Source organism: Opisthorchis viverrini (genome assembly GCF_000715545.1).
Source record: "Opisthorchis viverrini unplaced genomic scaffold opera_v5_213, whole genome shotgun sequence".
In the NCBI taxonomy this organism is placed as follows: domain Eukaryota; kingdom Metazoa; phylum Platyhelminthes; class Trematoda; order Opisthorchiida; family Opisthorchiidae; genus Opisthorchis; species Opisthorchis viverrini.
Window position 1 is genome coordinate 897,521 of NW_008751871.1, and position 26,154 is coordinate 923,674.

Genomic DNA, 26,154 nt, shown 5'->3' on the forward strand with positions numbered 1-26,154 from the left:
CTCGCGTCATTGAAAACTCCCTTAGTGGTAGCATTCAAAGACGAGAGCCAGGAACCAGTTCATAGGTCATGCTGTGGGAATTCAAAGACGACCGTTGAGACGGCTTTTACTGCCCACTCGCATTTGTCATGCAAGCAGTTTGGGAGAGATTTGGTTATGTTTTGCACTCATAGGATCAAAGTTTCATACACCAAGCTTGATCGCGTTGATACGAGCATCTGACTGGATAGGGGCTATTAAATTGACCATAATGCTTGGGTAGATTAATAGATATACCTCAATCTACAGGTACCCAGCGGCGCTTCTTTAGTCAAGGTAGTGACCTTAATGCGTACTTACTTCCCACTGTTCTTTACTGCTTGGTAACATAACAGAAACCACTGCGTTGTATATACCCATAGCTAATATTACTGATGCAGTACGCCTCATTCTTAGTTATTCCCTTGAGGTGTATTTCATAGTTAAGATCTGTCCAAGGGTGGCTGTCTTCCAGTGTAGATCACTTCGGGTAAGTCGTTTTCATGAAATCTTTAGCCATCTAGCAGTATATAAGGTTTTCCGCTTCTCTTGGATTCGTAGCACTTGTGTACGGAAGTTCTACTGAAGTTGAACGACTGGTCACACAACTGGCACGAAAACATGGTTTAGATATCAAACGGTATCTCAATGACTCATCGCTGGATGCCATGGTGTGGTAGTAGCCCCCCTCACACCCTAACGAAGAATGCATTCTGCATTTGCGGGCTTTTTAGACTATTTTTCGTTTATTTGCCCCGTTCTGCATCCGAGGTTTAACGGTTAACTATTTCCCAACAAATCAGTAGTATTTACTGAGGATGTACAAGTAATATGACTAGCTGGTGCTCCATGGACACTCTCTGTTGCTCCCTTTCATTCGGTTGGCTCTTCAGTTCTCGTTTGTCATTTTCTTTTATTCGCTTTTGATTAGTTGGTACTCCTCGGCCAGGGATCCGCTGCCTCTGTTGCCGCTGTCGACATCAGTGTATCTGACAAATCAGACGCCAAGATTATGATCCCTGGGAATGAGCGCACACGCGGTTATTGTCAGATGGAACATACGCTTGATGGTGCCCGTAGTGACTACCACCCATACGTCCTACCAAATTGTAATAGACGGAGCGCTATTTGTAGAGTTGCGATCGGTGTGGACACACAATATTTCAGTTCACCTCTATAAGTATAGTTTACTGTTCACAATCTACTCGTTCCACAAAGGGGTAGCCACGCCACTCGAACGTGCATAGTGTGGACATACTGTGCTTCTCCCGATCTTCATTCGATCCATTTCATTCAACCGTTCGGCGTACTCTGGTGGTGGATGTAGCCAGTCTCCTTGCATTTTTCAGAGTAACTTTCCCTATGCTGGATCTGTTTTGTAGCTCGTCCCCGCCAGCTGATAAAATGAGATTGTAGTGTGACAGAAGTTAGTGTGTGAATATCGAAGCATCAACGCATCAATTTTGACACCAGAACGAGTTTAACAGGAGCTGAGGTGACTTGTACACAAGACAACTGTAGAAACAGTCTAACTTTGTGGTTTGAAAGCTCGTCGCCCAGCTGAGAGATTCGGAACATTGGTTTTTTTTCTAGAATAATGGGAGTTGTCTGGCAACAGCGTGTTCTCAGCAATACTAGGTAACGTATCAGAATAGTTAAAGCGCGAATTAAAAATTATCAAGTTGTGGTCAAACCACCATCCATCCAAGAGGCTATTATTTTACACTCCACACCCTTGCTGGGGGTTGACGATGGACAGACTATTGTGTGCCGACACGAAGTGGAAGCGTAACCATCCAGCTGGGTCCTGTGGGATCTTCTGACCGGAACCCACGTGGTTCTGCACGCGGTTTGAAATCTTACCAGGTGCAGTACGTAGCCGATTCCAGTAGCGAGCGTGCTGTCATGTTGTAGCCGGACGGTTTAGTTGTTCTGCTTTGTCCTGGGCTTATGTGTGTTAAGGCGATTAGAAAACGGGTATTAGGTTGTGCTTGAGGCACTTCAATCCGAGAAAGCATCCAGCATCATCGACTGCGATGGCTCGGTCATGTGCTACGCATGCCGAAACACCGTCTACCGAGACGAGTGTTATTCTCCGTGCCTCCTTCAGGACGGCGCAAACCGTGACGTGGACAGCATATGACTTGGCAGAAAGGTGTGAAAGAGATCACGAAGAGTTTGGGTGTTTTTGTTGTTGTACGCCTTCCAGGATGGGGTCCCCGTGACCCCGTCTGTGCTTGGCTGGAGACTGCAAGAAATGGCGCCAACCGATGTCAGTGGCGTTCTTGCTGTCAGTTTGTTTCCCTATTGTTAGATTGAGCTCTTGGAGGTGTAGGCATCTCAGTATGCTTGACATAGGCCAGCACTAGGTCCGTCTCTCACTCACTCTTTTTCTCTTCTCTTCACTGTAGGGCTTTTAATATATATATAGGTATATATGTATATATATAAACTGGATCTATCTTTCTGATGGGGTCTTTTCTCGACATGATGCTCAAATGCATTTGCCATTATGCTGTTGGAATCTTGTTTTCGATCGTTTTTCAAAGGAACTGTGAGCTTTTTTTAGAATTCCCCACTCTCTTTTTCCACTTTGCAGTGTCTCTCCTCACGGTAGCGTGCCAGCTAAACGCCGTTATTTTTGCATGTATGTGGTTGTGGTGACCGTCTTTGTGTGTCATCATACTCATTTTGTGATAGCATCGTCTGCTAGAGAAGCCAGATCTTTCCTTTCTCCTCTGTGGTCCCTCATAGGATGTATACTGCTTGTGTGTATATTTTCAAGTCCAAATTTGAAGCAAACTCCCCCTTGATAATTTGGCTCATGTTCCTTCACTATTTTGCATTTTGTGCAGTGTTTGTCAAACCTTTGACGAAAGCGTAGCCGAACTGGTTCTAACGGTCGCCCAGTCAGCGCATCAGGATTGGCTACCATTGTGGGAGATACTGGTTTCCACGCTGAAACGAGCAATACAACGGTAAGAGGCGATTCACACCCCACAACAGCCTTATCGGTTTTCCTGTCACACACAGTGCGAATCAGGTTGCTCGAAACTGTTCAATAGCCCACTACCCGTTTCACCTTTCTTGGGGTTCATCAGGCAGGCGCTGTCCACAGGTTTCTGTCAGCCTTGTTTTCTGGGACCAGATGGCTCAGTGGTTGGAGTGCGAATTTACTGACCGGAAGGTCCGTGGTTCGAACCCGACCTCTGCCACTCCACTTCTCTTGTCTAGGCTTGGGCAACCTGGCATTATCCCAGCCCTCGTGCTTCCTTCGGGTGACATGGCAGCTAGGCACTGAAAGGGTGTTACAGCTTAACAATTATTTTTTTCATTTTTCATTTGATGTTTTCTGGAGTTGTAGTAGTTCTCCAAATTTTGTGGATTGGCGCGCTTGCTTCTGACTTTCCAGTAGTTGAGGTAAAGCGAACTGGCCGGCTGGCTTACACTATGGCGTAATCTGAATCACGTTGTGTGCCCCAAAATGATCTATGATTTTGAATTGGGGCTGTCCATTGGTGGCTGAATGCCACGTGACCTATTTATGTCCACGGTTTGTTTGCACTTGATAGCTGCCAGGTTACGTGATTCGAGAGTTTATTTTGGAATTATTTACTTGCTAGAAACATTTGATGATCATTACACAACTGTAGGGGGTCGTTGTTTATTGTCTGTGCGGCGAACATTCATTTCAGATCGACTGTCCAAATGTGATTCCAGGGGCTCAAATGACGGAATCGGTTATTCCTATCATCAGCATTTATTCATACTCGTAGACAGCAAACCATCAGTGTTTAACACTGATGTTTCGCTGTTCTGCGTGACATGAGAGTATATTATTTAGTTGTAAGTATTATGGTTGTATGTGGACTGGGATACTTCCAGAGTGTCCATACATAGGCTTAGGGTCGTCGACCAAAGCCCACTCTTCAGAAGCCTGTTTGGCGAGAAATGCAATTGCATCACCACTTTCGAAGGACAAGTCGACACATGTTCCAACCTCCAAACTTGGGACCAGGAGGCTGTGTTGGCCAGAGTTCTTCCACTGACCAACCTTGTATGAGGGACTATGGACCTCTAGCACGGACACACCACACTGTAGCTCAAGCACACAAGCCTTCATACCACGTTATTGTCCAGTATCTTCGTCGCAGGCATTTATATCGCCCGTAATGGTGATGATGCCAGCACTCCTTGCTTGACGAATGGGCCCCTTTAGGTTTCGGTAGAATATATCCTTCTGGGAGTCAACTGCAGTCTGTTGGACATATTCCGACACTGCAATCAGGCACCGTTTTTTGTGTCGGGTGGCATTGGGCTTGGTCGCACTGGTTAACCGAACGGCGCAGAGATGACTGCCCACCGCAATCCACCCAGTTCTGGGGTGAGTGCGATTCCCGCCCCAAAAATTCCACAAGTGTACCTACTTCCAAATTTACTGCAGACTTTTTAATTTCGACAGGTACAAGTTACTTTTTGGTATCCCAGATCTTGTAACACATGCCCTGGTTCTTGTCCGATTGCTGCTTTTCCAGGTTTTTATAAGACCGGTATGATATGCACTCGCTGCAAGATTCTGTCGTTGGAGCTTTGCGGCTCTCGTGTCTGTCTAGGCAACTTAAGAAAGCTAAGTAAATCGCTCGGTCAAATGAAGACGGGCTCAAAATCCGAAAGAGTATGAATTCTGCGTATGACCATGTGTGTTCAAAAACGGATCCCACTGTGATTCTTGTATCTGATTCAGATAAGAAAAGTTATCCTTCTGGGATGATAACGTGATTTGGGAAATTGTCAAGGCGACACAACCGGTAGTCTCAAGACTGACGGAGCTATTGATGGATAAGGAAGCCTAATAAATGAAAGTCGGTGGTGAATTCAAATAGTCCATCTCTTTTTCAACTCATAAATAAAACCGGACCAAGAAAGCCACCGATAATCGGAGTCATTGAAGAGAATGACGTCTGAAGAGTTTATTCCCATTCCCGACGCCCACTTTGGTATGCGGAGCACTTCGAAGATCAATTCATCAGGTCAGAAGTACTCATCATGATATCCCCCTCATCAGAAACTTCACAGTGGGATGTGAACTGTTCCCTTCTGATAGGTGTTGAAGCGAAAACTGAAATCACACTTTTGAAGCGAAACGAAACATCCGGTGCTGACTCTTCCCTTGGCGCTGAGAACAAGGATTCGTTCGCAGTCTGTCAAAACGGATGTGATGCCTTTGGAATCTGAAGGGTAAATATCTGATATCCTTCCTCTCTTCAAGAAAACGTTTCGGTCCGACTGTGAGAATCATCTGGATATCATTTTTTTCACGATCACATTCAATTTGCCCACAGGTATCATACTACGCAGGCTTTATGGCACTCGTGAGATGCAGATTCGTGAAAGCCGAGCAGGGTTTCGTCCGAATCGTGAATCCCTTGACTGCATTTTTACCTTATGACAATTGCTGGAACACCGCCACTCCTAAATTCTGTTAATAAGTGTTGTCTAATATCTAAGGGCATCGTCCTTTTCAGGAGATTGGGTTACGTTGTGGCGATGTATTTACTGTGAAGGTATCCCAAGCACTCATTGCACTTTCCCAGTTATGCCACGCCCTTGAAAGTCTACGGAGAGTATTCTTCTACGTTCAGCAAAATGGTGTCTGCCAGGGCTACCATCTTCGGATTAATAGTCGAGCAAACATTCTTTGCGTTTCTAACTCTGCCTCGGAGCTTCTTCATTGAGAAGACTTCAAAGACTTGAACTATGCAGACGATCTTGTCTTACGTAGTTCAGATTCTATCCATGTATCGAGTGTACTAACTAATCTAAGTACAGTTACCATGCTGCTTTTTCACGGGAAAATCAGCTGAATGTGCTGCATATTGTGTGCCGTTGAAAGCATTCACGTTCGGAATAGGGATGCGGTTATAAAGCTGGTAAGTGTTAGCTTACAAAACGACGATCAACAGTAAAAAATGTTACCTGACCATCACGTCAACAATGCTGCTTTGGTAATGTGTTGAAATATTGGTAGCTTGGGTGAATTTATCGGTTGTTGATCAAGATGGCTGTTGATCTGTTCGCCGAGCTTGGCAATAGGCTTGCAAGAATGATCACCTGACACATGTGTTGCAGATTGAAGTGGATCGGGACAAACCCACAAGTTCCACTGAGTAGTGTGTTACCTTAAGACTATTCGCTGTAATATCTCTTGCCAACTGAAACATGAGGCATTTTCCATAGAGGAGATTACTCACAAGGTTGTTGAAAACTCTTTGACATGCCACAATAGGTTTCGCCCTTCTTGGGGCTCATCAGGTAGGCGCAGTCCCCGAATTTTCGTCACCCAGTTGAACTGATTGCGATAAATACACATTCAGTTGAAGAACATTATGTACGAGAGAGTCCGTTGGGTCTATTTTCAGCACCAGTGTATTTTGCCATGTGCGTACGATTTGGTGTTCAAGTGGAACATAAGCTTGGAGGAAACCCGATGACTAGGTTTGCTTGGTGTGCTGCATGTAGGCTGAAACCGCTACTTCGTTGGCGAAGAGTTTTCATAAATGCCATGCAGTTAGTTGTGTCGAGGAAACAGATTTACTTTCCCCACCAACTTTTTCGTGCATTCATGTACATCTGGTCACCCAGTTGAATGATAATGAATGCGAAAATACAGTAAGTTTTTGGATAAAACGAATAGCTGATCTGAATTTCATTTAGTTGTCACGTTAGATTGGGGACACCGTTCCCTCTCCCCGAATAGTGGTTGCTCTCGTGAGGAACACCTTGTTTGACCACATTCACTGTTTTTGGAGACCACTATGATGTATGGTTTTTTATCCCCTCCTTTTTGATTTTCCCTCCACAATGGACAGTTGTGAAGATTGGTTGATCACAACAGCATACAGACGGTCCAATTCGGATGGAAATTCTTGTGAACAACTGGCCGTGGATCCTATGTCGGGGTTATTTTTGGCTAGAGCATGTCAGGCTCTGATCTCTCTCTGTCCGTCCATTGGAGCGACCATCGTCGCTGGAACTGGCGTAATCGAATCAGCTACAACGAAGTCTAGCGTTGGAACTGCGGCCGAATATAAGGACAAGGATAAAAGTGGGGTTACAAAGTAGGTGTTCCCGTTTGTATGCATTCCGACGTTTTAGGCCATTCACTGTTTTTCTTTGTCACTTTTCATCATAGTAACATCATATTCGAGTCTTGCAAATTTGGTGGCTCTCATATTCTCCACGAGGGTGGCGAAAAGTTCGTTATAATGCTTGCCTGCCTCTGAGGAGTTTATTATTGTAATAAATTTCGTTGAGTGAGCCAGGCCAGAACGTCTTTTTAATTATTGTGTTTATCGTGAATGACATAAATAATATTAATTATCAACCATTGGCATAAATTGCCGCAGCGCTTGCGTTCGTATTTTGGGCTTCCTGTTAGCCTACTCGACTGGTGGTGGTCACGGTGGCATAATTGGCTACTGGCAACCTTGCGTTCGATTTTGCCCTTAAGATCCAGCGTACTTCACCTTCGCGATCCCAGACGCCTGTTTGAGACAGTGAATTAATTGCTTTTTACATGAGTAGTTTTGTCCTCCACTACTCCTTCGTATTACGTCCATCATTGTTATTGTAACATCTGCATGCAAGTCCGACGATGAGGGGTTTACTTCAAGCTCTCGTGGGTAGTTGAAATTGGTCACACTTTGGAGTAATTAACCCCGTTTAACTTTCAATGGAGGTTTCGTCTTGTCAAGCTTCTCTGTGCCGAAAAACCGATATGCACTGTACAGCTGTTTCGCCCTTATTGCGAGTCATCAGCACTACGCGTCTCATGAAACTCCAGGGGGTTTCCAATGTGCAACCAACTAATAGTTTAGAAACTTAAATGCATCATCACAAGCGGCCGATCAGTAGCCGGCCTGCTGTGCCATTTACCCCTCATTCCACATCTCGTGTTCATGTGTGTTTGTTGGCTCCTCAAGTGGTTTCTTTCTGAGATAATTATGGTTTTTTGATGACCCCTCTTCCTGTCTATTATAGGCGTGGGTTTTCTTGGTCTGACTTATCCCACTTGCGATCCGTTTGGTCATCGGTGTGCACACCCTTACTCGGAACGGCAGATCGCCTAACAATGGATTGTTTGTGCCATGCGACACTAGAGACTACTACTGCAGACACGTTCTTCCATAGAATGCTTGCTGTTATTTCCCCGACTTCGAATGAATCAGTCGCATGTGAAACAGGTCAGCGGAAACATGATACAACTCTGCGACTGCTAATAGAGTATGGCGAGTTTGATTGTCTGTCAGATGTAGTGACGGTGAGTGTTTTTGTTCGCCTTCTCGTGTCACAGGTTGGTGTTAGTTTACGCTGACCCGTGACGGTTCACTGCGTTCGCCACGATTACCATGTGTTTTAATTGTTAGTTTCGTCGTTGTTGATTATTTTATAATTAGCTTTCACATTTTTACTGAATGCTGGGTAAATTCGAATGCATCTCGGTTCACAATCCCATCCTGAGGTAAAAATTTAATTCATATCCCCACACACGAGCAGCTGCAAGTGTTTTTTCACCTTCTTATGTTGCAGCCATTCGATGATATTCGTCTGGAGCCAGGTTCTGCCGAGTGTGAAATGGATGAGAATGCAGTGGCCATTCTTCGGGTACCATCCTCAGTTAGTCTACCGCTTCACCAGTTGTTACTCTCTACGGTTCGGACAATAGGACAACTACTTGTTCATAAGGTCCCAGTGTGAGTTTTTTTTCTAATCGTGTGTCCTTGTTCTGCATGACCTGCTGCTTATGTCGGCTTTTAGTGGTTTATTCCAACTGTAGGTCGCGTGTCACGGTGCGTCTAGACACGAAAAGTACATGTGCACAAAACTGCGCCCCAAGGTCATCATCAGTACCACGGGTTCCAGATAACAGGCACGTTGGTGGAGCTTCCCGAGTACGGTTTAGCCGCATGCGACCACCGAAGTTGGTTGCGACAGGAATGTCGTCATTGGCTGGAGAGAATGAACAATGGAATGACCATTATTGGCCATTTAGCCATATCATATACTAACGCAGAAGCCCTGTATGTTTGTCCTGACAGCACAGCCGTGTCCCGGGTTCTCTGTATTCTTACAGCGTAATCAGACAGTCTCAGTTCCGGCGTAACCAATGTACGACCATCCACGATGCAGCAGTAAGGAAGGCAGCAAGAGAAAATCTAGACGCTAAAGGTGACAGCTTCCTTCATTTCGGTGTGAGTGCCGACGAAAAGATGGTAACTTGCTGATGCAACGGTCTGTTGCTTCGCTACTCGGGGATTCGCTGTGGTGGTGCGGTGCATCATTTATGATGCATGACCACCACAATTGTTGACGTTTCTGACCCTTAATTTTCCTCCTCGCGAGGCGCCTATTTATGAAGGCGACGGCTGCAAACGTGGATAACTGTGACGATCAGATGTTTTGTGGTTCGCTGATAAGTTATTATTGCTTGTCTCTGGATCTTCTTCAACCAGTGATATCAACACAGACTGTGCTCAATCCGTCAGTCGTGATTCAGTTACATCGTTATTGCCGACGTGATCTGGTACTATCACTAATTCGTGGACCTATGAAATTCCAATTGAGTTACACCCGGAATGATAGGAGGAGAATCTTCATTACTTTCAATCAACCGCGGTGTCACACATCTAACCACGGATAATGAACACACATCCAGACAAAATTGAGACTCTCAGCTGTCTCACAGCTGTATGCAATGGAAGCTTAGAATCGTCATCATAGGTGATGTATAAGCAGTATAACTGTGAAAACCTCAATCGATCTAATGTGACAATAGACGTGTGCGCACAACATGCAGTAGCGTGAGTGCTCAAGAAGCAGCCGTACAAAGTTTGCCTAAATTAGTTCAGCAGCTCAGCGATCAGCACATCGTGCTGGAGATGTTGTTGGACAAGCGGTTTCGGAGAAAGGATGTGTAGAGAGGTTGGAAGAGGCAGCACACGGAGTTATCGTCCTCATTGGCAGCAACATCGGATAACAAGGGAAGGAAACATGACGCTAGAGTGGCACATACATCCGAGGCACCCTTGCTTCCAACACAGTCAGACAATCTAAATGAGGGCATAAACTCCGCTGTATATTTCGGTACTTTCATTCAAGTACGAAACGGTTTCAGCTTCCATCCTGGAATGTAAACACCGCCCAGATTTCCTAATATCTATCGTTCCATTCTGTCATTTCTTTTCCTGTCGCCTGTGATCAATAGGACACGGAAAACGACGCTTTCCTCGGCATGCACTAACTTGAAATATGTAGTACATAGCCCAGTTTTGTTGGTTTGCAGTGAGGAGTGAAGTACTCCCACCTTACAGGACACTCATTTCCTGATCATATTCCAGATTCTATGGTTGCAGGTGATTCCACCCATATTCCTGAGACGTCAGTGATCAAGGGCCTGAAGGTATCTCAGATCATCTGCCCTAAGTGGCCAATTCTTGCAGCCGCACCATATTCTAGTGTACACGTCCCTTGTGACCCAGTGAGATGCATTTTCGATGCCACCAATCGCGGCATCGCAATTGGTGAACATGATAATCGTGATAATTTGTGAACGCAGTCTTTGCCTCTGAAATTCGTGTGGTTACTTCGTTTGTCACTGCCGTGTTACTGTGGTGTTCCACAACTTCCGGTATCACTCCCTGGATTCTTACAGGCATGTTGAAAGACCGTGTGTCCTGTAGCATTACTTTACACTGTGGGCGAGAAGAACATACCGAATGACTGAATGATCTTGGTTAGTTTTTCAAGCAATGCTTGCACTTCCCGCTGGTTTTCAAAAATGAGAATGATGTCTGTATGTTCTAGGTCCGTATGGTTCCTGCTTGGACAGATCTGAGCACCAAGGTTTTGGAAGACCTCCAGAGTTCTCTTTACCTCGTCAATGAAGGAATTAAATAGAATTGAGCAGTATGTGCACCCTTGTCGGATATCATTGCATGTATGAAAGCTTTTGGTGAGCTTCCAATACACTCACGCACCCCGTATGTGAATACAAACGGCACATGATTTCGCCAACTTCTCATTTGCACAAGCTTGTTAAGAGGAACGAATGGATGAGCAGAATCAGACGCTGTTGTGGTTAAGGGACAACAGGTTTGTATGACGCCTATACGCACACGCTTGTCGGAGTGTGAATACATGGTCCACACAATCCTTTCCGTTACTGAGTCATGCTTAGTTTTCAGCGCTCAGATCTTCACGTGCTCTCGTAAGACGACGCTTAATAAATGACACAGAGAGTCAAGCTAGGACCGTGGTGATTGCCACACTTAGTCGGAGTATATTTGTCTTAAGATGTACACTACTGTGAACTCCTGTCAGAGCAAATGAAGTGATATGTGTTGTCCTGCAGTCACAGCAATATCGTCCCTGGCTAATGTCACAATTCCATACAGTATGTTGACGTACCAGCCAATGCCGTGGAATTCAACATATGGCACTAAGCACATTGGTTCTTGTGAGTTGAGATCTGATTCTACCTTGCGTCAGCCAATCATTGTTATTACGAGTGCGAGCCTCTCGACTAAAACGACTACCTGGGTCGCAGGTGTACCTTCGGATTCCGTTGTGCATAGTCCTCTTGTGTTACCATCTCATATACTGGTTGTTTTTAATTAATTCCGATTGACATTCCTTGTTGCAGCATTCTAATTAACTTATTTCGGATTCATCGTTTTCACACGGATGTTAGACACAGCTGATGAAGCTTACCGTCGATAAAAACAAATTCACCAAGGTGGAGTGTAGACAATCACCTAGTATCACTGTATGTTGTGGGATGTGACTGTTGATGCCTAAGCCTCCATTATCAGTAAACTCAACTCAGGTTTAGTTATATATATATATATATATATATATATATATATATATATATATGGAAAACCGTCAGAGGTAGTTCGTTTTGGCTCCTCTCTGAATTGAAAAAGTCATTTGAGGGACTGATGGGAAAGCTTCTCGATAATCAGAACTGCTCTACCATTCATTCTGCTTAAGACAGTCTATTCACCTCATATACATTGGTCCTGATTCGGTCATCGTGTTTTTTATTTGTATCCTGTTAGTTTGGTAATAACGCTTAGAACTGTTGTCATTTGTGTAATTGAATGTTTGAGTTCTCGTGACGTTGCACGTCAGTGACACGCTGTTGAGGTAAGTCCGAATTTCCAAATTAAGCTGGTGATAGCGTGAGATCTAATTGAGTCACATGTTGTACCCACGCTGCCCTTTATTTCTGTTGCGGCGGTATTCATGATAACGGAATATTTTTCTTTCATCGGCTGTATGGGTAGTCTCCGGAACTTAAGATGGTCCAGGCAGTAGCTCTTGTACGAAAATCTCATGCGTCGACTCGGTTTAATGGTCTCACACATACGCCCAAAAATACGCCGGAACTGATTTCTCACTTTACTTATGTGCACGGTTTTGAGTCCCGTGCTATCACGGCTAACTGACTCAGATTTCGTTTTTTGGATATTTCTAGAAAGTACACACAGGACATCTGTCCGCTATTAACAGACAACTACTTTTTGGAAGGGAAGGTTTTGGGGCCTATCACCCTACTCTAATTCAGTATTATTCGCGTTCGCATTTTATCAAAAGGTTCTCTTGAAACCACTGGTGTTGTTGCTTATTTAGTACTTTTTAATTATCCTATTTCTCATGTGATGCAGTCCGTCCTTGAACCGGGAAATTTGTCTCCGAATTGGCGCCAACCTTTTGAATATGTACGTCAAGCTTGTCGAACATCTTCCCACCATTTCGAGCTCCAGGTCCATTGAGGAATCGAGTGGACCATTAACCAATGGAAAAGATCCCGTGGTGGATTCCTGTTTGTCATCTGTACTGCAGCCGATCGCGCTCCAACTTATTTTCGACATTCGCTACTTGATGCAGCTACTCATTTGGCCAACCACCCAAAGTGGAATGCCTCGCTCACGGGTAAGTGTTTGTATGGCTGCTTCGTACAGCAGAACGTTAGACCGTCTCAGCTAATGGACTCTCTATTTAATTTACAGTGTGGTGAACTGTCAACAAAGTGTCACTACCGGTAGCCAGGACCCACTTTTCCTAGTGACAGTACACTCCATTTGGCCGCCATTTTCAATCGAATATTTGGTTTATCAACTTAATAAGTCCTAAATCACCAGCGAATAGATCGAAATCCATCAGACGTCACTTCTCTACTCATTTTCCTGTTTGATATGCTTTTTTGGAGCAGTCTCATCTACTGCTAGTATGCCCCCGAGTTGGTGGTTTGGGGCCTCCTCCCCGTTGAGGTTTGTGTCGAAAGTCTTGTTTCATGTCATGAAGTCGAGGTATACCAGAAGTTGATGCACGAACTTACTGACTAGAATATGTGTTTCGAATGCTTCTGCCTAGGCTTGGGAAACCTTTCAGTATCTCACCCGTGATGCTTCCATCCAGTTGCGCGGGAGCCAGCCACAGCTAAATGTTTTTTCTGTCATTATTGATGTTTCAGTCGTTGGAGGAAAATGCTACCAGCAAAGAGCTAGCTTCCACTATCAGGCGCAAATCCAGCGACTTATTGTCCAAACTGGAGGCCTATGTAGACCCATTCGACTGGGAAATGTGTCACCAACGTCTTTCCATCTCGATCACCCACGCTTTGAACACAACTTCACATTTATACGTCCCCTTAATACAGCCAGGCTTGGCTGGACATATAGATAGCGCTAAATCTTCTGCTGAGAAGACTCGAGCCTCTGGACTGGAGGTTGCATCACTACTGCCTTTGATTTCAACAGAACCGGTGAAAGACGAGGAGCGTGCAACAGCCAACTTCTCCACCTTACAACTGATGCTGTCTTCGTGTGTAGACAAACGCCGTTCGAAGCTTGGAGTACATGGCCCTCCAAAGTTGGCGCAACAAGTAAAGGAATTAATAAATTGGATTAAATCGAATTTTCACCATTATCAGATGAATGTGTCTTCCATTCGTAGGGAGACGATCGCTTTTACTGTTTGCAATATTTTTCATACGTCAGGTCTTGAGGCACTTTATAAGCTAATTTCTGGTCCCTTTCATGAGCCAATACCTCTGAGCTATCAACTTCCTTCTCCCAGGATACCACACCTTTAACCTTCCTCAGTCTACCACCTTATTCAGACACTAATTTGTGGCATTGGCTTTTGGTCGGAACTGTGGTTAATCACAATTAACCACTGCACGATCTGTGATGCACTTTTATCGGTGGATAATGAAACAGGTGACCTTTACAGTACGAATCACTAGTGTTCTAGAATTTCCTTGTGCTGTTGTTCATAATACCTATGTGAGAGGAAGTCCTCAACGTTTCTCCTCTGAATAACTAATCCTGTAGAATCTGCGTTTGAATGGCGCTCATCGGCTTCTTGCGGTCGCAACTTCATTGCTGAAGAGGAACCAATTAGTACACTTACTTCGTCAACACTGTTTATCACTGGGCTTGAATTGCAATAAAGATATGCTTCACAGATAGCTTCATGTTTTATAGACTATACCACTGTATTATTTGCCTTCTGTACTTCCACGGCTAAAGCCCTCATCTACTGGTGTCTTTTTCTAGCACTTCCGCTGATGGAACGGATTTGGTATCCATCTGGCCTTCAAACTGCACTCCGAGACTCCCTTTGCCTTCGACTTTGTTGGATTGCCGATGTTATTGTTATCTGTTGTATGCGTTGTCTTTGATACTGACGTGCCTCAATAATTCGGAGTTCCAGATTGTTGCCCGAAGTAAGTCCTATGGTGATCACATCATTTCTGAGGATCATCATGTCTGAGGATAGTTTATTCGCGTACTGAATCGCTAATTAGAAGTCCCGTGTGACACGTCCGCAATTAGTCTTCCTCTGTTGTGTTGATTCATTCACTTGCCGATTTCACATCCAGTCTTCTGTTTCATCAGTCCCTCTTTTTCTGATTCCACGTGTTTGCAAATTCCACAATCTTCTCGCCCAAGTACAGCACCCCAGACGCTGGAAGCGCGACGACACGTCGAAATTATGCTAAGAAGTGTACCACACTCAAGGGGAGCACTTTTGTTTCGGTTATTCACCATTCCTATTGATGTACCTTCACTTGTCTTCGTGACATTTACTGGCTGCGTGTGAAGGAATGGATGGGCAAGAAGTGTCAAGTGTGATAAACGCCTACACTATACTCCCTACTCACAGATAGGTTTTCTTGAGTCTACATGAAAGATAGAGGATGTTTTTTTTCAGTTGTTCTTTTGACTACCGTTCTGTGGTGCAGCTGACGCCCACATAGTGAAGAATTTTGAACGTATTCGGTATCCCCTATTTCTCGGTTGTGTAAAAACGAGCTCGATTGAAATAGTGGTCTTTATCTGTAAACGCCGACTATGGTTATGTTTTTACATGTCTTTTCCTAGTGTTTTAGTCTGCCCGTCAGGTTTTTCTTATAGTTTGGGTGTTTTTTTGCCTTTACGGCTCTGATCTCGCCTATATTTTTATTCTTTATTGCAGGTCCCATTGGTAAGCAAATTCATCGAACGTCAATCTGTGATAATCTTAGCTCCCTCCCCGGATGTGGCCAACAACCCAGTATCACTCAGCCCCAACAACGGTTTCGTACGCCTAGGTTTCCGATGGTTTTCAAAGCAAAGTTTTGCCTTGTATTGTTCCCCCCTTACAGTTACACCTTTCGTCTTAACACTCTTCTCATGCTTTCATGCTGTATTTTTATTACTTTTTGTAAAAAAAGTAAAGTGATTGTTTTGCGCTTCTACTGGAGGTTCGCTTGGGCTGGTATTAAGGAAGTTGTGTACGTTTTAAAAGGAATCGACACTCCGTATTGTTATCATAGGTGAGTGGCGAAGTATGTCAACGGCTATCTACCTAAATAGGTAGCTGAGTTTGGTCTTTTAACATTAGGCAAATCGGAGAATCCGGTTGCCCGAAACGTTGGCTGGACGAAATTGACGTTCAGAGGCTCAACTTAGTGACGCGTTAAGCCATAAATATAGCATTCTCTGGTGTATCACTCACTGGTGGATTTTGTTCCTTACTTGAGTAGGGCGAAAGTGGATTGCACGAATCTTCGAAGATGGAAAAAACGGAATGGCAATGCTTTTACCCAGCGGGAACACGATGCTCAGGATGGCGGACAAGTGGTCAAGAGATTACCATAACACTATCTCTTAACGATTATAAAAAAGCATTTTACGTACCACGGAATGTTTTTCCACCTATTGAGGACTATCTGTGATAGCCCTCTACGCACACAAAATGATGTGTTTTTTCGGAAAAGTTTGGTAACAATCGGTAGATTTATTGCGGAGCTTTCGCTTTTTAACGATTATAAAAAAGCATTTTACGTACCACGGAATGTTTTTCCACCTATTGAGGACTATCTGTGATAGCCCTCTACGCACACAAAATGATGTGTTTTTTCGGAAAAGTTTGGTAACAATCGGTAGATTTATTGCGGAGCAACGTTTCGCTTTTCACAGGCCAAGTGACTAGGTTATGAGGTTGGTCGAGATTTAAGACGGAAGTAGAACCAATCAGCTAAGTCAAGTTAAATCTCTGTTAAGCGTCGGCTGAGGGATTTTGTGTGTTAGCGTGGGTGACCAAGTGTTAGGCCGATGGGGAACCTACTTGGATTCGGGTCCAACTTAAGGTCTTGTTCTTCCGGTTCTGTTTACGTGAAGATTCCTCATGAACTAGTGTTACGATAGTTGTGTAATGAAGAGGGATTGTGTGGCCTTTGGTCGGGTTGGGATTTCTACCCTCTAACCTGCTAATGATTCCACCTGCATTGACACGCACGAACAACACTTATCTAAGACCACTTTCCATACGCTCACCAGTTTCACACCCTCAATTCCGTTCACGTTGCGATGTGTGGTGATTTCCACCGCCTCGGCTATCAGACACTAGTATGAATTGCAGTCCCTGTCTTAAGACTTCCGCAATATCCCGATCTATTCTATGTCCCGTGTCTAATCTACCGCCATCGCATTTGGTATTCGCATTCCTTGGTGGTTTCTCTACTGTTCTTTTGACTACCGTTCTGTGGTGCAGCTGACGCCCACATAGTGAAGAATTTTGAACGTATTCGGTATCCCCTATTTCTCGGTTGTGTAAAAACGAGCTCGATTGAAATAGTGGTCTTTATCTGTAAACGCCGACTATGGTTATGTTTTTACATGTCTTTTCCTAGTGTTTTAGTCTGCCCGTCAGGTTTTTCTTATAGTTTGGGTGTTTTTTTGCCTTTACGGCTCTGATCTCGCCTATATTTTTATTCTTTATTGCAGGTCCCATTGGTAAGCAAATTCATCGAACGTCAATCTGTGATAATCTTAGCTCCCTCCCCGGATGTGGCCAACAACCCAGTATCACTCAGCCCCAACAACGGTTTCGTACGCCTAGGTTTCCGATGGTTTTCAAAGCAAAGTTTTGCCTTGTATTGTTCCCCCCTTACAGTTACACCTTTCGTCTTAACACTCTTCTCATGCTTTCATGCTGTATTTTTATTACTTTTTGTAAAAAAAGTAAAGTGATTGTTTTGCGCTTCTACTGGAGGTTCGCTTGGGCTGGTATTAAGGAAGTTGTGTACGTTTTAAAAGGAATCGACACTCCGTATTGTTATCATAGGTGAGTGGCGAAGTATGTCAACGGCTATCTACCTAAATAGGTAGCTGAGTTTGGTCTTTTAACATTAGGCAAATCGGAGAATCCGGTTGCCCGAAACGTTGGCTGGACGAAATTGACGTTCAGAGGCTCAACTTAGTGACGCGTTAAGCCATAAATATAGCATTCTCTGGTGTATCACTCACTGGTGGATTTTGTTCCTTACTTGAGTAGGGCGAAAGTGGATTGCACGAATCTTCGAAGATGGAAAAAACGGAATGGCAATGCTTTTACCCAGCGGGAACACGATGCTCAGGATGGCGGACAAGTGGTCAAGAGATTACCATAACACTATCTCTTAACGATTATAAAAAAGCATTTTACGTACCACGGAATGTTTTTCCACCTATTGAGGACTATCTGTGATAGCCCTCTACGCACACAAAATGATGTGTTTTTTCGGAAAAGTTTGGTAACAATCGGTAGATTTATTGCGGAGCAACGTTTCGCTTTTCACAGGCCAAGTGACTAGGTTATGAGGTTGGTCGAGATTTAAGACGGAAGTAGAACCAATCAGCTAAGTCAAGTTAAATCTCTGTTAAGCGTCGGCTGAGGGATTTTGTGTGTTAGCGTGGGTGACCAAGTGTTAGGCCGATGGGGAACCTACTTGGATTCGGGTCCAACTTAAGGTCTTGTTCTTCCGGTTCTGTTTACGTGAAGATTCCTCATGAACTAGTGTTACGATAGTTGTGTAATGAAGAGGGATTGTGTGGCCTTTGGTCGGGTTGGGATTTCTACCCTCTAACCTGCTAATGATTCCACCTGCATTGACACGCACGAACAACACTTATCTAAGACCACTTTCCATACGCTCACCAGTTTCACACCCTCAATTCCGTTCACGTTGCGATGTGTGGTGATTTCCACCGCCTCGGCTATCAGACACTAGTATGAATTGCAGTCCCTGTCTTAAGACTTCCGCAATATCCCGATCTATTCTATGTCCCGTGTCTAATCTACCGCCATCGCATTTGGTATTCGCATTCCTTGGTGGTTTCTCTACTTTCCTTTTATGCTCACCAATTCTGGTGTGCAATTCCCTGGCGGTTTGTCCTATGTAAACCTTGGTGCAATGGTTGCAGTTAATTTTAACACGCAGTCTTCCCTGGCGGTTTGTCCTATGTAAACCTTGGTGCAATGGTTGCAGTTAATTTTATACACGCAGTCCCTAGTCCTTTCAACCAGGGGGTATTACAATTGCACCAAGACTGAGCGGAGCGTTTTCCCCTTACGGAAAGATACTCGAATATTGGCTTAGTTCAGCAGCCTCCGAATAACCTCCGGAGTTCCTGTCTTATATGGAGTAATTGCTGCTCCAATCCATTCATTACTGGGTCTAGATACCAGAGCCAATGTCCTTCTTACTTGACGCCTGATCAAACCCACTGGGTATTCTATTTCTTGGAGTTTGTTGGCAATCTCGATCTGAGCTACCGTTCAGTCGATCTCTTCTGTGCACAGCGCTCTGATTCGGCTTAACATCGACGAAACAATACTGGCGTACACAGGCTTTCAGTGGGCTGATGAGTAGTTTAAGACAGTTCCTGTCTGCTGGTTCCTGGAAGATAGTTTAATTTTTCACCACTTGTGTTATACAGTCCAGAAAGGGCGATGTGCCCTCGGTGGACTCTATCTCCATGCTAAACTTGATTTGTGGGTTTAAGCTATTGAGATAGTCGTGGAAGCTGTTCACGTTATCTCGTTTGACTACGACAAACGTGTCGTCAACATAATGCCAAAAAACTTTCAATGGACAATGATATCCGGCCTTGATATTTGTTCAAATTCTTCCATATAAATATTAGCTAAAGCTAGGGGTGTTGGAGATCTCGTGTCAAAATCTTGTTCTTGTGAGTAGACAGTTGTGTCAAAAACAAACTGACCAAGATTCAAACTTATGCCCTCAACTATTTCATCCAGCGAGAGCTGTGTCCGTTTCTCAAGTGTCGTATCTGCCAGTAACAACCTCTTAGTTGCCTCCAGGGCACCTGTCTTAGGGATGGTTCTCCTTCCACCTTAACTCTTGACCAACCTCGTAACCTAGTCACTTGGCCTGACGAAGGCTTTGTGTAAAAAGCGAGACGTTGCCCAGCAATAAGTCTACCGATTATTACCAAACCTTTCCGAAAAAGATTACTTAATCGGTTCCAAGCGTTTTTAAACTGGTTGAAAATAACGTATTTTCTTTTCTGAGTAACTGAAACCTGAACCAATCGTCGACTGGGTGGCCGACTGTTCTGAGCTGTAGTTTTTTTTCAAACGTTAATGTCCTAAGTTGATTGAGACAGAGTAAAGTAGAAAGAAAAAGGTGGCCTGCGTGGTGTTCCCTACCTTCTATTTCTCGCCTTTTGTTAACAACCCACGGGGCATATTCAAGGTCGTCTAATTTACAGGCGGGAGAAATCCATACACAAAAGACGTGAAGTTTATTCTACAATACCAAGCAATGACATGGAAATCAGGTATACGAAATTATACGTCAATCATGTCTGACGGAATTTCTATCAAAACGGATGAATAATGTGATGAAGCAGTGGGATTGTTGAAATTATGGTTCATGCTATGGCGTCCGCTGTGGAGTGTCGAATTCGCAACCATATTTTCTTGTGTCGGGCTAGTGCCATCTGTGTTGGAGAGCAAAGATTACTCAGGACACATATATTAGATTTCAAATATACTTTTTCGTCGCATGATTCTGAAGACGGAACATAGGGATTTTATGTGAGTTGGTGATATTTAATACGCCACCCAAAGTGACCATCGGAGGGCTATGTTATTCTAACTGATTAACTGTATCGGTAACACGGAAAACACCTGACGTTTCGGGTCCGTTCCCACATGATTTCTTTTCTCACTTGATTTTCAACTGATCTGAAGTGACAGACCTAGTGATAACCTACCGTGTGCACTCTGATGTCCACTGTAGTTCTAGGCGCCTGGTGAGCATTCAGAACTAGCAGCTTTAGAGCAGGGAAACCAGTATCATTGGTTGGCAAAAACACTGCCCTCCATCCATTCACAGAAGTTACTAAGATATCATCTTGGAAAGTACCCATTCACTTCATAACCGTCTGGTTACTTTCCTCTCCAATCGAAAGCTGGTTACCCTGAATAGAACATGAGGAGCAGAGCGTACCCGTGGGTATCGAATTATCACCACCAGTCCGCAAATTGTTTCACATGAAGTACAATTGTCATCAGTGAAGTAGGAGGGCACTTTGAGTCACTCACAGGCTGGAAGATCCTGAATGTCAAAAGGATGACTTAAGTCTGGGAATCCGTAGTGCCATTTACCGACAAGCGGGCAAATGTGTACAACAAACCTCAATTATGCAAGTAGGCAAGTCTATGGTTACCTGGTCCAACGCGGTGTAAAAATCCGCACAACAGACAACTATGAGTGGAATAGTAACTCCGTTGTGTGGGTTGCCAGTTATCTTATCGAAGATCACCCTCATGATTCTGACTGGTGGTGCTGCCTTCAGAGCATCATAATGGAACAGGTCAGAATAGGTCGAACAGACAAGACAAATTTGGATGGGCGTGCCATGCAATCATCTTTGTCTCTTTAGGAAAGGTTGGTGACGTGGATGAAGTAAGTGGGAATTTAAAAGCACGCAGGTGGAATAGACAAGCGAATAGGTAGTCATCAAACTGTCGAATTAGATTCGGTAACCACATTGGATGTAGTTGGATTCTTCTAAGGTGCTCGCATAAACTCGTTAAGCATGACTTATCTTCCAGGTAGACGCACAAGTCATAGGACACATCGTGTCAACGCCGCCTTCTCGCCCAACAACCACCCTGAGTCTGTGTGTTCCATTGTTTTGGCATTGTATATTGCTGGGGATAGACTATGGTAATGCAGCAGTAGAGCAATGATGTCTGCAATTGTGGGTAATGCTTCCGAGTTATAATTTTTTGATCTTTCGATAGATACATCCTGGAATAACGTATATGCTCTATGGATTCCGTCAAAGACGGCTAGTAAAATGGAAAATCGCTCAAATGTGATGTTATTCCATGTAAGATCGGATATCCGGTGTTGCTCGTTAAGGATTTTCAGTGTTCCGAATATAGCTATATCTATGTCGAGAACAGCACATAATAGGGTAACAGTAGTTTACAGATTGTCTGGCAACATCACAGGACCACCGTGAAGCCCCATCGGCACTGGCCATATTGCAGATCATGATCATCGTGATCAGTATAGCCAATAGCAGCCAGAGGCAATACCGATAGTGAACACCCACTTTCTATCGAACCACATTAACCAATTCGAAAAACCGCTTGTTTTTTGTGGTAGCCTCCAACAATCTTACATCTCTGAAAGAAGGGCGTTACCAGAAAGATCATCAGAATTGGAAACTCACTTGTGCGAGATGCAATTTCCGTTTGTGTATCGACTCCTTCCTGACGATTTCACGCTCTTCACTTTTGAGCTTCATAAGAGTGATGACAGAGGGTACATTGTAGGATAACGTGTGTTCTTTAAATTCCTTATTCGCTTTTGTCTCTTCCTTCAACTCCTAGGGTGACAGAGTAGGGGGAACGTTACATAGAAAATGACTGGGGGATGGAGCATCATGGTGCGTCGTACCCTACTAGACTACTATCAGACACCAGCTAACGCCAGGCTAACTCATGTTTGACATCAAGAAACACTTGTTCACTTGTTCTTAAAACAGTGTGTTCAGCGAACTTAACGCCATCACACAGTCCATGCATTCTACCACTTGAACTGTCGCTGTTGGATCCATATTCGATGAAGTTTCAGTGATGATTGAATGCAAACGCTCACCCTCAGACGTATAAACAAACCGGGTAGCCTGACAAAAAGGTAAAGTGGCCTGTTTTTCACTAAAGTGGAATAGCGTGCATAGAGTAAAACTCACAGAGTGACTATATGAAACCAGTACCTAGAGGAACAAAAATACGACGTGCCAACTATTCAGATGCGCTTTATGGAAGTTTTCCAGATTTTTGTCAAATTCCGGGATCGACTGTTATGTTCTGGACAGCTTTATTGCCTATGCGTTTATAAGCGCGCGGTAGTAAACAGCATTTTTCAAGCAGGTTGGTGAGTACTTCCGACATAGGCCTCCAAAAATATTACGGTTACCTGGTGAGCCTACGCTGCCTTAGTCTGGGGGAAAAATTCAGCATTCAATTATGAGATTATTTATAACCTTGACATTTCCACTATCCACATCCGCTTAAAAGTGCACATGAAGGCCTTCTAAAAACTTTCAGTGGAATAGGCTTTCCACGCGTTTCAAGAAAGCTGTTCAAGGAGAACTTACAAACGCATTTCCGTTCACGAGTTCTCTTGGTAATGGAACGAAACAACTTACTTTTTTTACGGCCACCATTTCGCTTTGTGCTCTTCGTTTGATATCAAGCCTCTGAGCTATCTCTAGTTTAATCCTCTCTTTTTCTTTGATGGCTTGCGTCAACTGAACCTATCAGGTACGAGGCAGAACACATTGTTTCCCATTTTGAGGGAAGCCTACCTTATATGCGTTTAACACCTGCAGTGTCTTGCCTGCGACAAGCTTGAGTCGTTGTATTTCTTGATTGCGTTCATCGATTTTCCTGAGACACTCGGAGTTGTCTATTTTCAGCTGCTCAAAATCGACGGGACGGAGAACCTCCCCAAGTTCTTCCTTTTGCCTCAGTTGCTCTCGGGATTTTCGTAGCTGGGTGTGCAAGGCAGAGTTCTTTAGACGCAGTTTGTCCACGATCGTGTCCTTGTAATTGAATAAAGGAACAAAAATATTTTGAGCTAACGATAACTGGAACGTCGGGAAGAACTGCAAGTTTGATTGGTCACATTTCAGTCTTCCAAACTTAGATTGCTTTGAAAAAAAGTATAATGCATGTCAGTAGAACTGGGATAGCTGATGGCGCGCTACTCTACGGATTTGACGCTGCTCACACACTCAGCTCAGATCGATTGACTGTTTCATTGTACAAAGTAGCACGTGTCAGGTTAAACAGCAATGCAAACACAAAGAGAATTCAACTTGCGTTGTTTCATTTCGTCCAATTTCGTGTTTATTGGGTCTAATCCTGGTTTTACGGACTGAATGTCTCTGGACATTCCCGTCATTTATTAAGCACGTTTTGCAGTAAGTACCCTTTAAAGTGTCGTATTGAATCTATCTGAAAAGTGAGTTGTCCATTAAAGAGAATATAGACAGTGGTTAACCGTTTAACAGAGTTCAGATTTTTTCGAGCGCATAAATGTTTAATTTCTGTGCCTTACCTCAGAATATCTATTCATCCTTCAGAAGACAAGTAATCATTTTTTTCCTACTGCGAAGATACATTCAGCTATTCATTTATATAAGCCAGGATCTTCCAAGAAACTTGGTTTCTTATGTCGGCGATCATGTGTTTTCCATCTCGCTGGCTCCGTCAGTTAAGACATTTGCACTGGATTTTGAGTGCAATATTGACACACATCAGTGCATTTGACGTAGAACTCTAAATTTCAAATTTATAAATTTATGGACTATTATTGTCAGTGTACCATATCATTGGACGAAACCCGCTTTACTCTATTGGCATTTTGTGAATCTTGATTACGAAACCTATACAAGAGTAACTAGCACTGGTTCAAGGCACTGTCTCGACAATGGAAAAAAGGTTTTTTGAATAGCAGACAAGTATAACCATGTACTATGTGTGTGTAACATTATGCTTTTTATGCGGTAGAGGCAATCTGGCACCATCTCAGCATACGTGTTTCGTTCAGGTGGCACAGCTGCTGGGCACCGAAAATGTTTTTCAGTTAGAACGATTGTCCCAACACAAAGACACATATTTTTCTTTCTAACGATCCATAGAGATTCGAGATAGCGAGAGGAAAAGCACTAACATTGACTTGCAGCCAGTAATGCAGCGTCTCCAATCAATCACACACAAAAGAACGCACATCCCATCCTGAAATACGAGTCGTATCAACAGTGCCCATCCCTTCATTGCCCTTCGCCTGGTAAAAGCTTGGCCACGTTCCTTGTAAGTGAACACGAAATATATACAGTTCCTCCGACAAAACGGTGGTTCACACGGTGCTTCACAGCGCATGACCGAACTATCACACATATTACAAATTTTTTTCATTGAACTCTAGATGTAGAAACGAACATTGGTTCTCTCGTTGCTTTGTTGTGGATTCGCCAACACCAGCTACACGAGCTATGTTGTTGAGGTGGCGCTTACCGATGACCCGATGGCAAAACACTGGTTTCAACGTTGCTGCTGAATTAACCAAGGAAAGTGAACTGTGTTTCAAGAGAACTTTCCAAAAGTTCCCAACAAACTTAATTCTAAGAATATACAAAGGAAAACTCACCCGCTGCCGCGTAGAATCCTGGATGAATTTCAGGAACTTTTCGTAATATATAGGATTTACTAACTTGCCACATCCTGTTGTGACGAAAATTTTCGAAAACTCGTTTGAGGACTTGTTGATTTCTTTCTGAATGACGACCAACGCCTCCAGTTCGGCCTAAAAGTGTGCTATACATAGGTCTGCAGGATGTGGTTCCACTACCCTGTAGTTATGCAGAAGCGCTTCGGAGGATTTCTCTAATGCAATTATCTCCTGTTTATAAGCTTCCTGTTCGGATTGAAGAACGGTGACCTTCTGCTCCCAACTCAACCTTAATATACGGTCTGCAACTTCATTCCGGGTCTTAGATCTGATACGACCCGCTTCTCCCACATCTGAGACTTGTTGTACCAACTCTGAAAATTGCACGCAAGTAATTTAGATTCAACCTCGAGTAATATCCTCTATCCGTGGGTCCACTCTACCAATATACCTTTGGTAGCTTTCATTCTCACATTTGAAAAGTTTCGTTCTCTCCCTGAAAAATAAGACAACTTGGTTGAAATTACTTTAGCTCGGAAATAATCTGTTCTAGGTTTGAATCTGATAAGTTTTTTATCCATTCATCTCCATAAGACTCTCTTGTGAGTGTTTCAGCCATCCGCGTAACGGTAACCAACGTTTGGTTGAAATTCGGTGGATTAAAACAATCTAATGCGCGTCCTGAAGACAACAGAGCATATCCATCGCATCAGCGACTGGACAAAACAATACTTCCATCAGATCACACATCAGTGCATTACCAACTAGAGTGCATCCGTCGCATCCATCGCGCGGTACGTTCGAAATCGGTTTCGTTTTTCACTCGTGCAAATTCGTGAAAATTTTTTTCGTTGTTCAATCTATTCACAGAGTACACACGAGTAATTGTTGAATTTTATTACTCTAACAAAACATTTGAGTGATAACCCTTCATATTTTGCGCACACCTATTTTACATCTAGTCCGAAACATGACGTCAATCCATACCGATCGCCCTCCGCAGCCATTGGTAGACCACAATAGATGTGGGCGAAATGGCT

General features: G+C 43.8%; 2 protein-coding genes across 2 annotated transcripts in view; one reads left to right on the forward strand and one right to left on the reverse strand.

Annotated features, from left to right (window-relative positions):
- T265_14560 (hypothetical protein) overlaps nt 1–14,812 on the forward strand; it is a gene marked incomplete at both ends in the record, with an annotated part of 41,699 nt that extends 26,887 nt beyond the window's left edge. Inside the window, 7 exons of the mRNA XM_009174175.1 lie at nt 2,817–2,996; nt 6,888–7,136; nt 8,059–8,338; nt 8,608–8,771; nt 12,747–13,014; nt 13,556–13,966; nt 14,643–14,812. Coding sequence (XP_009172439.1) covers nt 2,817–2,996; nt 6,888–7,136; nt 8,059–8,338; nt 8,608–8,771; nt 12,747–13,014; nt 13,556–13,966; nt 14,643–14,654 — 1,564 coding nt within the window. The remainder of the gene's footprint in view (nt 1–2,816; nt 2,997–6,887; nt 7,137–8,058; nt 8,339–8,607; nt 8,772–12,746; nt 13,015–13,555; nt 13,967–14,642) is intronic.
- A 5,350-nt stretch (nt 14,813–20,162) lies between these two features.
- On the reverse strand, nt 20,163–25,486 carry T265_14561 (hypothetical protein; the record flags this gene model as incomplete). The annotated part of the gene is made up of 6 exons (XM_009174176.1): nt 20,163–20,357; nt 22,107–22,262; nt 23,088–23,195; nt 23,247–23,528; nt 25,094–25,249; nt 25,295–25,486. Coding segments are annotated over 6 exons (963 nt in total), but the record flags the coding sequence as incomplete, so codon positions are not given.
- Nucleotides 25,487–26,154: the final 668 nt, after the last annotated feature.